A 17,098-nucleotide genomic window follows, 5' to 3' on the forward strand; every position below is an offset into this window, starting at 1 on the left:
GGCAGTTAATTTATATCACAATTTTTTCTTTTAAATTAATAATAATTTTAATTACAAATGATTAAATTATTATTTTGCACTGCTTTTCATTGAAAATTTTATAATTTTTATGTTATCCAAGGTGTTTTTTCGTACACGTTTAATTTTATAATATTGCAATGTGTGCAATAATATTTTTCTGTAATTTCACTCTCACTTTTAATTTTGCGTGTTCGAAGAAATTTTTAACACACCGGCTTCTTACAATGAACGAACAGAAATGACTCGATATTTAAAAAAGTAGCGAGATTTATATAAATGAGCATAAAAATCCCCCCCGTCACTGCGTTGATAGTGCGAGGAGTAGCTCGCCCCACTACAAAGCGCGGCAATTCATGCGAGTTACATCTCTGTGAGTTTCGTGCCAAGTAGCTAGGAAAGCACAAAATTGCTACGAAAGGCATGAAAAAGCATAAAAAAGTGACGAATGTTTCGGTCTAACATCGCGAGGTGGTTGATAAAGTTGTCTCGTGCGTGCGGATTTTGAGTGATAAATTCCCCTCACGAAGGCAAATCGGCTCTTTATGATTTTATTATTTAATTAAATATTGTAATGTAAATTTTTTTCTCAGATATTTCGTGAAATATTCTAAAATTGTACAAATAGTTGTGGTGACTTAATTGATATTTTTTTGTTGCTAAGGCCAAATATTTGGTTAATACATGCTTGGAGAGGTCAAAAACTTTTTTATAAAAATTGATTTTTTTTAGGGAATTATTTTAAATAATTTTTAACTTTAAATTTTGGGAAGTATTAAATTTAAAAAAATATTTTTTTTAATTAAATTATTTTAAAATTGATTAAATTTCCTAAATTAATTAAAATTTTAAATCAAAACGAAATCAATTTTTAAAATAATTTTTTCGGGAATTACTTTTTTTTTAACTTAAATTTTTGCAAGTTTTTATGATTGGAAAAATTATAAAAAAAATTGTTTTTTTAAATTAAATCTTAATATATTATTTTTTTTATTTTAAATTAATTATTTTTAAAATTATTATACAAAAAGTAATTTATTAAAATTTTTAAATAGAAAATAAAAAAATAATTAATTTAAAAAAAATTATATAATTAATTAATAATTTTTTAAACATTCAATTAGAAATTAATTTATTAAAAAATTAATTTAATTAAAAATAAATAATGACACATTAATTATCATTAAGTATAAGAAAAAATTAGGTAAATAGAATTTTTATTTTTTTTCGTTATTACGTTAATTTTAGTATTTTTAAATAAAAATATTTTTTTTATTAAAAAAAATCATTAAATTTCAATAAAATCTTAAATATAAAATCATTATATTTACACATTTTAAAAAACAATTTATTTTATTTTTAATTTAAAATGGGTCAAAAAATATTTTAAACCACAAAAAATAACCAAAATAATTAATTCTGATAGTTCTCAACTTAAAAAATCTTAAATAATAATTAATACCTCCTTTATAAATATTAATTTAACATTTCATACCTTAAAAATTATTTTTTTTTTAGAATTTTTAACTAAAATAAAAAATGTTGAAACTTTTAAAGTCTCCAAATTTTACATTTTTCTAAATGAAATCCTAGTTGTCAAGTCTTTACTGTTAAAATTAATCTTTGAACTCACCGGGTTAAGAAAACACGTTTTTTCTCCCATTAAATTTTGTCTGAAACCAATTTTTGGTGAAAGCAAAAACTTTGTCCTTACTCCAAAAATTCTTTTTTTTCCTCAACAATCGCACAATTAATTTTATTACATTTTTTTTTCTTAATGTTTAACCAAAAGTATAATCTGGTTCACGGAAACCTGTTTTTTTCCTTGCACGTAAAAATTAAAAAGGTTCAACAAAAAACCCCATGCGCTGAAGTACTGAAGTGATACATTTCGCCAAAAAAATATATCTCTGCATAATTATTACTACTTACAGATTTTTTACAGCAATTTGTAGTTTATCTGTCCCACGCGTCGAATGACGCATTTTAGGTTCACCTTCGTCAACGTTCCTTCAGTTGTTCACCGCTCTGAGGAAAGGTTACGATTCTCTAGGGCAACTTTTAAAAAGGTACAACAACGCATGAATTTTAAAACGATTTTTTGTTTTCAAACGCATGAAAATTGTTAACGCGAGAAAAACCACTTTAACATACCTTCCTTGGTATGTTGTGTTGTTTATGTTTGTCATGCTGTGACGGATGAAGTTGTTTTTTTGGTGCTTGATTGTAACAAACAAGTGAATTTGAATGGGAGTAACAAGAACGTGATACTTTGTCGCGGTTGGGCCATGCAATGAGGTAATAAGTGGTTAATTAGTGTTGTTGTCGCTTGTTGAAGAATTTTATTTCAGTTGAGAATAGAGATTTTTGTGGTTGTTGTAGAGATTTTTTGATCCAAAATCGATATTTTAAGGTAGAAATTAGTACAAAGATTTTTTTATTGAAAATTTGAGGATATTTTTAATTTTATTTTAATTATTTTAATAAAAAACTTTTATTGCATTTGATCTACAAAATTTGAACATGATCATCAAGATTGTCAAATCAGCCTGTTTTAGACCATGGATAATTTAATTAATTATCTTCTTAAAATGTTAAAGGTTCCTTGCTAATTTTAAAATAAATGCTTTTAAAATTTTTATTAACATTATGCTTTGAGCAAATAAATTAATGTGAGGCACACATATCAGTTTTTAATAAGTCACATATCTTAACTTTTCAAGTCAGTCAATATACCTTAGTGTTATTTTTTCCCTTAAAATGAAGCTGTGTGGTTCAAATGAGATCAATTTTTATTCCAAAATTCATTACATTTTTGACAGGAGACAGAGAAGAAAAAAATCAACTTAAGTCACAGGCCAGGAAGATATTACTAATTTTTCTTGTTTTTTGCCGCTCGCATTTCATGAACTAGTAAAAAATAAAAAGAAGCGAGATAAAAACATAAAAATTAGCAAGATGACTTCTGATAACTCAGAAATTATCTAAATTCGACATCTAAGTCGTCAAATTGTATCAGCTTCTCTCCTTCCTGTTCGCTGCTAGTCGTCAAGAAGTACGGTGCGTTTTCGTCGTACTAGTAGTTCGTGCTCATTATTAATTTTTATTAAATTCTTCCTCCTCATCATCGACTGCTTCGACGTCATTTCTAAATTTCATACCAGCAACAAAATATGAAAATTTGACAAGTTGCAAACAACAGCCACAAAAAGGGCTTAGTAATATCTAGCTCGTCTAGATCCGCAGGACTGTTATATTTGTATTTGCAAAAACTTTGCTTTCCCAATCTCTAAAAAATTCGTTACTCTCTTGGATAACCTCTTTGAAGTTATATGAAACAGTAGTCGATCGATATCGGAAGCTTTTCCTAAAGGAAGGTTTTGCAATAATTTTTATGTCATAAGAAGTTTCTTCCAGACTTAATTGATTGAAGTTTTTGTCCCAATTATCAGATAAATGACACTAAAAATTAAAAAAAAATGTACTTAATCTTTTTGAGTTTTTCTTGTTGCTTAAGCAAGTATGTTTGTTTTATACTTTTTAGTTCGTTATTTTTTTTATTTTTTTAATTGTTTTTTTTATTTAATAAAAAAATAAATTTAAATAAAAATTTTATTGAGATTTACTTGATTAATTTCTTCTCATCTAACATTTTAAAATCCAATAACTTTATTTTTTTTAATTATTTTTTAATTTGATGTCTAAGTTTTTTGAATATGTGAAACAAGTTCAAAAATTATCTAAAATTAAAAAAAAAAAAGTATAATTAAATTATTTTAAACCGCACTTGTTAACAGTAGCAAACAGTAGTTACCTCGTGCCACGATGAAAAATTGCCCGTGATTTACTTTTACGTCTACATCAATATTTAATCCAGGTTAACAATATTTTGCCACCATTCCCATTTAAAATGCGATCAATCATAATTTTGCCCATTTATTGTTCGCCTTATCTGAACATTTGTTAAATACACTTTTTTTGTTCGTTCCATAACATGTCCGTAGCATGTTCCAAAAAAGTCACATTTCCTCGAAATTAAAACATTAATGGTGCCAAAAGGTTGATTAGATCAAAAAAACAAATTCGTGACTTTCAACGAAGACAAAAAAAAAACGTCAATCCTTGCATGGTGTGAATGACCGTCGCTCGCCTTCTCCTAACCCAGTATTTGTTTGATTATGTCATACAAAATGTAATAATAAAATAATAAAAAATTAATTGCAACAAATAAAAAAAAAATGAAAAGTTTTAGCAAAGACATTTTAAACGTTGTGAACTACTTTAAATTACTTACCTTTCCCCAAAACAAAAGTTTTTTGTTGCAACGGGTTATGCGGTTCGTTAACAGCTGGCACTTAGACATGCATCAATTGTTCAAAAGTGGATGGATTGGGTAACTTGCATGCGTCATATGATGTCTCCTTTTTTTAATTAATTTGTGTCACTATGCAAAAAAAAAGTCAGCAGTACATTTTTTTTTTCAATTTTAATTTGATGAGAATTCCAAGAAATTTTTTGATTAATTTTTAAAATTGATGGGAATACGATGAAATTTTGATAGACAATTTTTTTTATCAATATTAATTTCCTAAAAAAATAATAATAATGATAAACACAGTCTACTGAACATGAATTTTCACATCAAACGAGATTATGGTAAAATTGACATTGAACACTCCCACTTTGATCGTGGTTCATTGTAGTTCATCTTTTGACTGCATCTTCAAGTCTTTTGTAACAAAATTGTTTTGAATGGAATTTTACCATTTTTATATAAAAATTTGATACTAAACTAAAGCCATAAGTTAATAAAATAATTTCAACAGGTAAAAATTTGACAAAGGTCAAAAGTAATTTTATTAAATTTTTAAACTTTGAACAGTTCTCATATTTTATTTTCATAAATAAAAAAAAAATAAAAAATTTTATAAAATAGCTAATGAAAATTTTTTTAAAATAAATATTAATATTAAAAAAAATTATTAAAATTTTTATTTTTTTTTATTAATTTAAAAAAATGTTTTATAAAGCAATTATTGATTTTAAACTTATACCTAATTAATTATTAAATAAAAAATAATTTAATTTTTTTTCATCCATAATTATATTTGAAAGACGAAAATATTCTTTTTTTATTAAGTTTTAATCAGATTTAATATTTTTTTAAATAAAATAAAAATCTTTAAATCTTTAAATTTATTAAATAAATCTTTTTTGATTAAATCTTATAATTTTTCAAAATAAAATACTAAAATAATTAATATAAATTAAATAATAAAATAATAAAAAAATAAAATAATAAAAAAATAAAATAATAAAAAAATAAAATAATAAAAAAAACTATTTTAAATAAAATAAGTTTAATTTTTAATATAATTAATTTAATTTAAACATAATTTTAAAAATTAAATAATATTTTATTTGATTAAATTAATTTTTTTTATTTAATTAATTTAAATTAATATTTTTTTTATTTTATATTAAAAAAAAATATAAATTAAATTAAAAATTAAAATTAATTAATAAAATTAAATATGAAAAGTATATTTTTTTCAAATTGACAATTTTTTCTTTATTAAATTTACTTTACTAATAATTTTTAAATTGAGACACAATATTCTAACAATAATTCAAATAAACCGCCAAAACTCGTTTTTTATGTAATTTTTACTCATCCGGTTCAAAATTTGTTATTTTCATACTTAATTCATTATCATTCATGATACTTTGTAGAGCAAACATTGTTGAAAAAAGATTTTTAACGTGCACCATAAATTAGCATAAACGTCTCTCAGTACTTATTATCTCATCACAAGTTCTATAAACTTGACATTGAACATAAAATAAACAATCAATATTGAATAGGGCTGTAAATTGACTTAAAAATTCACACTCAAAAGTACAAACCACTCGAAAAAAAAAATCTTAAAAAGGTACAAAATTTTATTGAAATCTTATCGTAAATTTTTTCGACGTATTTAATTCAAAGAAACATATTTTCAATGATTTTTTTGCTTTCAAATTTATTCATTTTATTGAATGCCTTTAGAAAAAACGTTTGAGTAAATTTACACGTGTTACTTCCTCAACAAAAAAATTCTTTACTTTTAAACGAACAAAAAAGTAAATATTAGTTGTCTACATTACTCGTTAGTAATGCTTCACAAAAAAAAAATTGAAATTTATTGACAAGGTTCGAATGCGTCCCGTAATAATTCACCATTCACCAGTTGTGTGATGGATATTGACAAATATCTAACCTGATTTAATTTTGTCGGGCCTTATATGTCACGGGTGACGTACAAAAAATGTGTCAATTCACCCTGAAATGTTTCCATTGTAGTGTACGCGAGAATGGCGCAACAAAGTGCAAGCCAAATCAAATAACGGCCGATCTGTTTCAATCAAATGTTGTTCTAGGGAATCAATATCACGGAAAAATTGGATGGAATCAAATTAGTTTTGTGTAAAAGTTTTTTGTTTGTCTGATTTTTTGTCAAGAGATTTAACACGTTTCGATTTTTTTTTGTGCTAAAATTTGATGGTGAAAATTTTAAAAGGATTTGAAACAAAAGTGGTTTTCTGGTGAATTTTTACGAATGATAGAAATAATTGACAGAACGTTCTCGAAAGCGATTTACGAAGAAAAATTGTCGATGGTTGACAATCCGATTGATGGTTTGTGTCAATTAAAAATCCAGAAAAATTGAAAGGTATAAATGAAGCAAATTCAAAATCAGCTTTACGAGAAAATTCTTCTAATGGAACTTGTGAATGACGTTTTCGTTTCGTTTTTTGTGAAGGAAGTTTTTAATGGTCGAGCTTGATTTTTTGTCTGAATAGAAGGCATCGGTTTGGGGTAAGTTTTTTTTTCCTAATAATTTAAATTATTTTATAACTTTTTTATTTTTCTAAATCATTTTTTTTTTTTGAATTGAATGAATTTTTACTCAAAATTTATAAAAATAAATAAAAAAAAATTAATAAAAAATATAGGTAATATCACTCCTGAGGAATAAAAAACAATATTAGTTGAGAGTTAACTCATTAAAATATTTCATACATCAAAAATTATATTTTATTTTTTTTTGTTCTGAAAATTTTACTAAATTTTTTAAAATTATAAGAAAAAAATTAATTAATTCATTAACTTTTTAAAAATTTGGGAAAATTCTTTAATTTTTGTTAAAAAAAAAATCATCAAAAAATTTAGGGGAAGATGGGGTACATTCAGACAGAAAACTTTGACTGCGTAGAAATCATAGAATTCTATAGATATTCAAACAATTTTTAAAATTCTAAAAACTAAGAATAAGTGGACAAGACCAACTTATGATTCCAATTCACAATTATTTTTTCTTTGAAGTTTTTATATTTTTCCAGTTCATTTTAGTAAAAAGTTGAAAATTTTCAAAAAACCATCAAAAACACTTTTTTTTTAATTTTCTCAATATTTAAAAAAAAAATCAAAATTTGTTTTTGGGAGCTTAAACAGTTAAAAATCTACGTTATGAAAAAATTTTGATTTTTGACCGAAAATTTAATAATTGCTTAAAAATCATGAAAATCGCCAAAAATCGAAGTTGAGGTGAAATTTTTTGAAAAAAAAAATTTTTCACTAGAATTGTTTTTCGTCTCAAGTAGATTAATTTTTCGCCAAGAAACATCTGCTCGCAAACCTACCTTTGTTTCAGAAAAGCCAAAAATATCAATTTTTCTCGTCTCGCACGGTTTTTTACTGTCATTTTGACATTTTTAAATTTTTGGCTGTTTGAACATTATACCATGTCTGAAACTACCCCATCTTCCCCTAATTTTAAAGAAATTTGCTCTTTGGAAAATCGACGTTTTCCAGTTGGAAGGTAAAGGTGGATGAAAGATTTTGAAATTAGGTTTTTTTGAAAGCTTAGGTCCTAACGAGTCTAACGATACCAATTTAAGCCATTTAGCATTCTTTTTGATGAAAAACGTAATTGGAGTGACATCAAGCTCCAAGTTGAGGGTTTACGAAAGAAAAAAATCAAAATTTTCATTTTTAAGTTTTAATAACAACTTTTTTTTTTACAAATTGCCTTTAGCTGCTGTAAAATATTCAAATTTTACTTATTTTTATTGTTAAGAATTTTTAGGAAATGTAACCTTATATTTCAAGTGATAAGAAAATTCATACTTTATAAAATTCCTACTTGTTCAGTTTTTCAAATCCAACCTCTCAGTTCAGAAAAGTTTGTTTGTGAATAGTTATCGAAAAAGCAAAGAATTTGCTTTCAACACTTTTTAGATTGAAATTTTTAATTGAATTTTTCATACAATTTTCTGACAATCGATATTGAATTCTGGAAAACATTTGAAAGCTTTTATTGCCTTTTCCAGTGTAAAAACAGCAGGACATTTTAATTTAAAAGTGTCCAACAATATTTCTTTGATGTAACTCAGTTGTCACTTCATCCTTTTGTAAAATCACAAAAAGTTATTAAGAGAGCCTTTGGTTTCACAAAAGAAGAAATTCATTCGAAATGTTTTCTATCACCTCTCAAATTACGTTACATGCCAAGTACTTTGCATATCTCCAGGCGATTTAAAGGAACTTGTTCAAAAGTTTTGTTGTTTCGTCTGTCTATAAAAGTTGGCAAGTGCCAAACAACAAAACTATGTTTGTAATTGAAACCATAAACTTCAAACTGTTCTTCCAACAAGATTGGCCACAATACCTCAACCTTTTCACAACGAAAATTCCTCAAAACTCTTAAATCACAAAGGAGCAAAATAATACATGAGAACAAGTGCAACATAACACAGGCACTTGTCTGTAATTACACCTCATTGTTTCCCGAAATTGTAGCAAACAAACAAACAGGTACTTTTGCCTTGTTCCCTTAATCTCTCCATCCATCCATTGTTGACACAAAATTTCATCTTACGTACACTTGTTTGCTTATGTATTATTTCCAAACCTTTTTTCTCTCGCTCGTCATCTATGTAAAAGCCCTACGTTACTCACACAAACACACACACACACACGGGCACCTACGGACTTTATGATAATTGATGGTGAAATGGTGTGCAACGCCGTAATAAACATAAAAATTTGTCGAAGAAACAAGAAGAAAGCTGATTACCTTGGTGCGGTACGGTATTTCACAACGAGTAAAAGTACTTTCAATGTCAATGTATTGCGACAGGTTCGTGGCTCCCAAATGCGTTTTATTGCGACGTGATGTCACGGCTAATAACATTTTTTAAGGAGAGATCATCGGGCTATTTAAAACTTCATTAAATGGAATTAGCATGGATTAAATTGTGTGACATTTATTCGCCTTGCTTGCAATTCCACCGCAGTCTGTATATGAGATAATCGTGAATTTCATAATAATTCGCATAGCGGTTTTGTCGTTACAAATTCTACATAAATTCAGCACAAATACATGCAAGAAACACACGCGAATTATAGTTAAAGAGATATGTTCGAGTTTTTTTTTTCGTAAACCAGAAAAAATCTATCAATCAATAATATTTGTCAATTTGAATAATACTTCATCGTTAAATAATATTTATGTACAGGGAGTTTCATTAAAAAAGACTCTTTAATAATAATTTAGTGTCAAAATTTAAAATAAATGTGAAAAATATTAAAAAAAATTGAATAACATCAAGGTAAGTTCTGAAATAACTTTTGGCGGGATATTATAATATTTTCAGAAAAAATGGCGGGAAACTTTATATTCACATTGGTAACCTTATTTAATAAAATTTTTTTTTTATTTTTTAAAAAAAATTTAAATTTCTAGAACGAAGGCCTAATTATTTGTCACAAACTTTCAAAAAATTCAGGTTTTTTTTTTAAAATGCTTATTTAAAATTTTGGTAGTCTTTTTAATTTTTAAAAATTTTTCAATTATTTTTTTTTGTTACCGCATTTCGAAGAAAAAATGCGGTATTAAACTCAATTTTTTTTTGAACAAACTTATTTTGGATTAACTTTTAAAAAAAATTAAGGTTGCAGTATTCGACAAGGTCAAAACTGAATTTCGTACGTGGAAGGAAGAGTACATGAAAAATATAAACAACTTTTTCCATCAGACATTCCAACCAATTTATATCCTATCCAAAGTTCGGTTATTGCGTTTCATTCATAAAACTCAATTCGGACTAACATGTTCATGTTACATGGACTTTTGTTTTGGAAATGATTGGATTTCATAGTAAAAGATTAAAAAACTGAATTCTAGGAGGAATAAATACGTTATTGAACTGGGACTAAGACGTAAATTCGATACAAAAACATAAACTATATGGATCGTTATCAGTTTGCTTAAGAGATTAATTTTAACAGACTCCAGAGATTTATTTCATACCTCAATAGGATAATAATTCTGTCTATCAATAACGATTTGAAATCAGAAAATCTCCAATATGAAAAATTCTAGATTTTTATTAAATTTAGTTGAAAGATTATTTAGTATTTTGAAAATTTCATTATAACAACTTTTAATCATTTGTGCAATTTGTTAAAGTTCTCACTAAAATTTAAATTTTAACTTTATTGCCACTTTAATTAAATTTTTTAAAAAAGTTTAAATTTAATTTATTTTTGAATTTCAATTTTTATTTAAATTTATTCAATTTTAAAATAAATTAATTTTATTAATATTTAATGAAAATTTATATTAAGATTAAAGACCAATTAAAAAATCATTTAATTAAATATTAAATCATAAATTAATTATTTATTAATTTTTAAGTTGATTTTTTTTAATCAATATATTTTCAAAAATAATTTTAAATGTCAAATACCCTGTACTTGACAAAAAAATAATATACAAAACAAGACAAACATTTCATTTATTATATACTCCCGTCCGACTCACTTGACTATACTTACTTATTTTTTTATGTATGTGTATATTTTTTTTTGTTGATTTACGATCATTATTTACTCATACACATCATACACTAACAAGATACCGTACTGGAGATCGCAGTTTACCAAGAGACAGTGAGTAAGAAAGATCGTTCCTCGATTTAATAACAAATAATAATAATAAAAATATTCGCAAAAAAATATTGATAACAATAACCGGCGGAAATTTCAATAAAATAAAATGAAAAATTATCAGATCGACACCGTGAAAAGGACTTCCTAAAAAATAATATTTATGTGAAAATAATGATAACGATTGATGTGAAAATATAAAAAAAAACAACTTCTGTGTGAAAAAATTTTTTCGTGACTTATTTTTAACAACAATTGAATAAATATTGGATTAAATACGTCATGATTTAAAAAAAAATATCAAAAAATAAAGTTGAGAATAAACTAGAATTTTCAATAGAAAATTAACAAGAAAAATGTAAAAAGGATCAAAAATAATAAAAGAACGTAAAAAAAAGAACTGTGTCGACAAAAATATATAAGGATTATATATAACCAGTTAATACGTACTGTACACGAAGATTTCTATAGATACACGAGAGATAACAGAGCTGACTCAATATGATCATAAATAGCAGACATTCAATGCATCTATTACTATTACTAATAGCCTTTACGATGGTAAGTCTCTAAAAATGTCTTCTGCTCAGATATTCTTTCGTGACATACTTACGATTCATTAGATACCACGAACGACGAACGCATTCAACAATAAAAATCAATATTAGACGACAAAAAGTTTAAAGTCACGTTTCGTATTACCAAAGTTTTAATTCTGTTACCGGAGCAAAAAACGAGATTTTCTCTTAAAAATTGAAAGGAACGAGGAAAAAGATAAAGGATGAACTTTAATTCCGGGAAAATAGTCTTGATTAAGTGAAAATTAGAGAAGATTGCACAAAATGTCATTGAGAAAAAAAACGACGATTACGAGTCACGAGAAATTGCGATGTTCCATTTTAGTTTGTAAATTAATATGTCATCTTGTTATATAATGGAGTTAATTTGGAAGTGAAGCCACCCACAAATCGATTGTTGATTTCGTGTTTATTTTTGTGTTTGTACGAGATTCGTAAGAGATGATTTTGAATCGCAAATTGATTTTTTTTATGATTTCGTTGGCGATAAACGTTGAAAAAAGGTGTTTTGGAAATTAGAGCTTGAATGTTTTTAGAGCTTTGAAGGGGTCTCAAAATATTTTTTTAGTTTTCAGAATAAGTTCAAAAAAAAAATAATTTTAATTTTATTAAAAAATATTTTTATCTTTTAAATTAAGACCTTTTAATTATTTTTTTGTTCGTTTTGCGATTTATTTTGATGAAAAAATTAGAATTTTTATCAAAAATTGAAGAAAATTAATTTTTAAGAATTTTTTGGTATTTTTTAAAGATTGGATAAAATATTTATTTTTATTTAAAAAGAGTCTTTACCAAAAATAAATTAATTTGATAAAATTTTAAAAATCAACAATTCAAAAAAATTAACTTTTAATTTGAATCATAAAAGCTTCATAAAAATTAAAATTTTTGATAATTTTTATTTTTTTTCTATTTTATTTTTTAATTAATTTATTTATTTTTTTTTTTTAATTTAATTTAAAATTTCAAAAATAATTATTTTTGAATTTTTTAACGACCTAATTTTCAATTTAATTTAATTTATTTTAATTTTATTATTTTTTACTTCTAAAAGAACTTTTTTGAGTTTTTTTTGAGCTAAAACTCAAATTTTGAGTAAAAACTCATTTTTTTTTACTTCTAAAGAACTTTTTTGAAATTTTTGAGTTAAAACTTAAAAAAGTTCTTTAGTAGTAAAAAAAAAAAATAATAAAATTAAAATTAAAATAAATTAAATTAAATTGAAATAAATTAAAAATTATAGGTCATTAAAAAATTCATAATTAAAAAATAATTATTTTGGAAATTTTAAATTAAATTAAAAAAAAATAAATAAATTAAAGAATAAAATAGAAAAAAAAAATTATAAAAATTTTAATTTTTATGAAGCTTTTATGATTCAAATTAAAAGTAGATTTTTTTTTTGAATTATTGATTTTTAAAATTTTATCAAATAAATTTTTTTTTGGCAAGAGACTCTTTTTAAATAAAAATAAATATTTTATCCAATCTTTAAAAAATATCAAAAAATTCTTAAAAATTAATTTTCTTCAATTTTCGATAAAAATTCTATTTTTTTCATCAAATTAAAGTCGCAAAACGATAAAAAAAATAATTACAAGCCGTTGACCGCTGCTGTCAGACACAACTCATCATTATTTGAAACCAAAGTTGTCACACAGATGTTTCGATAAACGATCCGAGTAAAAATGTATAAAATTTGAATAAATTTACCCTCAATCGCTTCGTTCCTAACCAGATTTAACTGGAAATTCGTTTCTCGCTGAGAAAATTTACATTTTTCGAGTTCTATATCCGCGAGTGGTAACGAACGCTCATCGCATTGCAACCGAATGCACTCTCTCGACGATTAACGGGATTTATTATTCACGTGGATAAATTACCATAAAAATAAAAACGCGAATGACTGATAGGTGATTCCCCAGCTGCTTTCGTCAAAAACAAGTTTTACTTTCAATATTTACATTTTTTTTTACAATGATTGATTGGCTCTCACTCTCATCTCGTGTTTTTTTTTCTTTATTTTTAGTGTCACGCAAAGCCGCAGTTTCTCATCAGTCGTTTCGACGAGACGGCTCGAGAAAAGTTTTATGACGACGTCTCGGATTCAGCGCAAGAGGAAAGCAACGACATTTCCGAGAATCATAAAAATAATCATATTTTGCCGCAAATTTCGTTTCCAGTGAGTAATTTTTGCGATTTTCAGCTTTAAATGGCATGTTAATTATCAATTTTTTGCATTGCAGCTACGTCCGTTGAACGTCACGACGGACATTAAGGGGGAATTTGGTGTGCAAAAGGCACGCAATCGCACCATTCATTCGTTCTTGAAGCTGCCTTTTGCGAATTTGGCGACGCCGCTGATGAAACCGGAGCAAGTTGAGATTATTTCGCGCGACAAAATGGAATTGGGACCGAATGTGCAGACCGAAAATGATGTTGTCGTGATAAAACCCAAAGCGGCGATTACTGAGAGATCCAGTCCTCGAGGTAAGCGAGGTAATATTACATTTCCTATTTTTTCTACAAAAATAAATAAAAAATTTAAAAATAAAATAAATAAATGAGTAAAATATAAATAAAATAAAATAAAAAAAATTAAGTTAATATAATTAAAAATTTATTTTTAATTAATTCAATTAAATTTTATTTAAATAATTTTATTTTTAAAATAATTTAAATAAAATAAAAAAAATAAATTAAATTAAATCAAAAATAAAAATTATTTTAATTAAATTAAAATTTAAAAAATTGACTAAAATTTAATTAAATTTCTAATAATTTTTTAAATTTAATTATATTTATTTTCTATTTAAAAAATCTAAAAATTTAAAAAAAAAATTAGATAAATAATATTATAAAAAAACAATAAAAAAAATAATTAAAAATTTATTTTTTTTAAATCAAATTTTTATTTAATTATTTGATTTTTTTTTAATTTTAATAATTTAAAAATATAAATTAAAATAAGTTAAAAAAAATATTTAATTAAATAAAAATTTAAAAATTTGATTGACAATTAGTTAAATTTAATTTTTTTATTATAATTTAATTTAATTGAAATATATTTTATTTAACTTTTTTTTTTATTAAAAATATAAATTTTTTAATATTAAAAATATTTTTAAAAAATTAAATTAAAATTAAAAAAAAAAAAAAAAATTTAAATTAAAATTTAAAAAACTGATAAAAATTTTCAAATTTTAATTTAATTTTTATTTAATATTTTTTAAATTAAAAAAATAATTTTTTGTTAAAAAAAATAAATAATTAACCTCAAAAATTAACCGTAGAATAATTAAAGTTTTTCGTTTTCCAGACACGGATCGCATAATTTTCCCCTCAGATTTCGAAAACATCGCAAACGGTTATCAAGAATTCCCCGGAAGACAGCCGGAAGTACAACAACAACCAACAATGGATGTTCGTTTCTCCGAAAGTCGGTTTGTGCCGCGCGGATGTCGTGATGGAAGTGTCGTGTGTTCCACGAAGGACGATTATCCGACGGATCACATTAACAAAGTTGTGGCAAAAAATCGTGCGAGGCTCGTTGAATTCTTCGGGGATGATATTGTGCCGCAAGTGGTGCAGCGCGTAGATTATCCGGACGAAGAAACGTTATGTCATTCACGAGAATTGGTTTTATATCCGACAATGGGACAGACAAAGGACAATAAATGGGCTTATATTATCAATAACGGGAATTTCTCGCAAGGTGTTCGGGTGGAGCAATGCATGTAAGTTTTTTTTAAAATTAGGTTTAAGAATTTTGACAGATGACAGGTTGATAGGTGTCAAAATTTGAATTAAAGTAAAGTTTTTTTAAGTTTTTAAGAAAATATTATTTAAATATTATATTATTATTTTAATTATAATATTATTTAAATTAAATATGAAAGAAAATAATTTAAAAAAAATTGAATATAAGAAATTTGGCCTTAAATTAGAAATGTCAATATTGACAGCTGTCAAAACATTTTCGAAATTGTTTTTTTTTACTATTTTCAATTTATTCAATTTAAAAATGAAGTTTTTCGTCTTAAAATTTAATAAAAAATACATAAAATCCGCTTTTATATTAATATTTTTAAAAAACGTCAAATGTCAAAAATGACAGATGTCAAAATTTTTACAAAAATCTCAAATTTTTTAATAATTTTTTTATCTTAAGATCACAAATTTTGCATAAAAATATCAAATAATTAGATAAAAATTGTTTAAATTTGAAATTTCATTTAGTAGAAGTTCAAATTTCAAAATTGACAGCTGTCAAAATTTAGTTACAAAATAAATTTTTTAAAACAGTTTTCAGCAGAAACGCAAAGAATCGATTTTAAAATGTGAAAAAATTAAAAAAATCTATTTTTCATTTGAAATTTTCGGCAGAAAAAGCAAATGCCAAATTGACAGCTGTCAAAAATTTCTCTGAATTCTCCACTTTTTAATATTTTTCTATAAAAAGCTCAGATATTTTAAATTAAAATGTAAAAAAATCGATTAAAACTGCAAATTTGTCCATCAAAAGTCATCAATTAACATCGACAGCTGTCAAAATTTTGCTTTAAATTCTTTTTTGAAACTATTTCAAGCTTTAAAATGAACTATTTTGTATTAAATTGTCAAAAATATTTAAGAAATAAGCTTTTTGCTTTAAGATTTTTGAATAAAAATTAAATGTCAAAATTGACAGCTGTCAAATTCTTTTTTAAAATTTTAATTTGTGAACAATTTAAAGTAATTTTTCGAGATATTTTATTAAATTTTCAAAATATAACCTCAAAAATTATTCAAAACTGAAATTTTAAGATAATTTTTGACATCTGTCACATTCTCAACTGTCAAAAATTATTTTTAAACTTACCGTTAAAAAATTTTCCCGTTCAAAATTTAATTAAAATCTCTTTTCCACAGCAACGAAAACCGTCCATGTGCCTACACCGAAAGCTTTCCGTACGGCTACACCACAGAATGCAAGCAAAAATTCATCTACAGACACCTGTTGGCGTTAGACGAGAATGGCGACACCGTGAAAAATCTCTTCCGTTTACCGGCATGCTGCAAGTGCATCGTTCGCAGCAGTTACGGCGGCAACATTTTTAGTCGGCATGCCTCGCTAAAGCGTGGCGTTACCAATCATCCCGATGTGGAGATGGAAACGACAGAAACAACCACAAAAACAGCAACAACGACCACGAAAACGGAATGAAAAAGCGGCTGAGCCATTTTTTGAACGCCCCGAAATCTCCCCGTATTTTTAGGCGCCTTTTTTTAGAAGACTAAAACAAAATGTGTAACAGGATAAAATGTGATTTTTTAGCATTTAGTATTTTTTAATTAAAATTAAAAATTAAAATTATTTATAAAAAAAAAAATAAAAATTGTACAGCGGACTTTCTCTAGATTTTGTAAGAAAAAAAAATGTAAATATTTAAAAAAAAAATTAAAATAAAGAAATTTTAAACGAAAAAATTGAATTTCCGGTCATTGTTGATCGTGAATGGCTAGTTTT

The 17,098-nt window shown here is 25.0% G+C and overlaps 1 protein-coding gene across 4 annotated transcripts; it reads left to right on the forward strand.

Moving 5' to 3' along the window:
• The first annotated feature begins 11,334 nt into the window (after nucleotides 1–11,334).
• LOC134834456 (protein spaetzle-like) lies at nucleotides 11,335–16,985 on the forward strand. Of its 4 annotated transcripts, none has more exons than XM_063849147.1 (5): nucleotides 11,335–11,572; nucleotides 13,619–13,771; nucleotides 13,836–14,088; nucleotides 14,894–15,326; nucleotides 16,501–16,985. In XM_063849147.1, the coding sequence occupies exons 1-5, from the start codon at nucleotides 11,513–11,515 to the stop codon at nucleotides 16,793–16,795; spliced, it is 1,194 nt and encodes a 397-aa protein (XP_063705217.1). In that variant the 5' UTR covers nucleotides 11,335–11,512; the 3' UTR covers nucleotides 16,796–16,985. The 4 variants fall into 4 exon arrangements, with proteins under 4 accessions (XP_063705217.1, XP_063705219.1, XP_063705218.1 ...); XM_063849149.1 differs by having other exon boundaries at nucleotides 14,909–15,326; XM_063849148.1 differs by having other exon boundaries at nucleotides 13,836–14,079.
• Nucleotides 16,986–17,098: the final 113 nt, after the last annotated feature.

Source organism: Culicoides brevitarsis, chromosome 3, assembly GCF_036172545.1.
Source record: "Culicoides brevitarsis isolate CSIRO-B50_1 chromosome 3, AGI_CSIRO_Cbre_v1, whole genome shotgun sequence".
Taxonomy (NCBI): Eukaryota; Metazoa; Arthropoda; class Insecta; order Diptera; family Ceratopogonidae; genus Culicoides; species Culicoides brevitarsis.

Bases quoted from the DNA above. Each gene is read 5' to 3' on its own strand.
- LOC134834456 (XM_063849147.1), top strand. From the start codon at position 11,513: ATGATCATAAATAGCAGACATTCAATGCATCTATTACTATTACTAATA. The intron at 13,772-13,835 runs GTGAGTAATTTT...TTTGCATTGCAG, and splicing joins TGCCGCAAATTTCGTTTCCA to CTACGTCCGTTGAACGTCAC. The intron at 15,327-16,500 runs GTAAGTTTTTTT...TCTTTTCCACAG, and splicing joins GTTCGGGTGGAGCAATGCAT to CAACGAAAACCGTCCATGTG.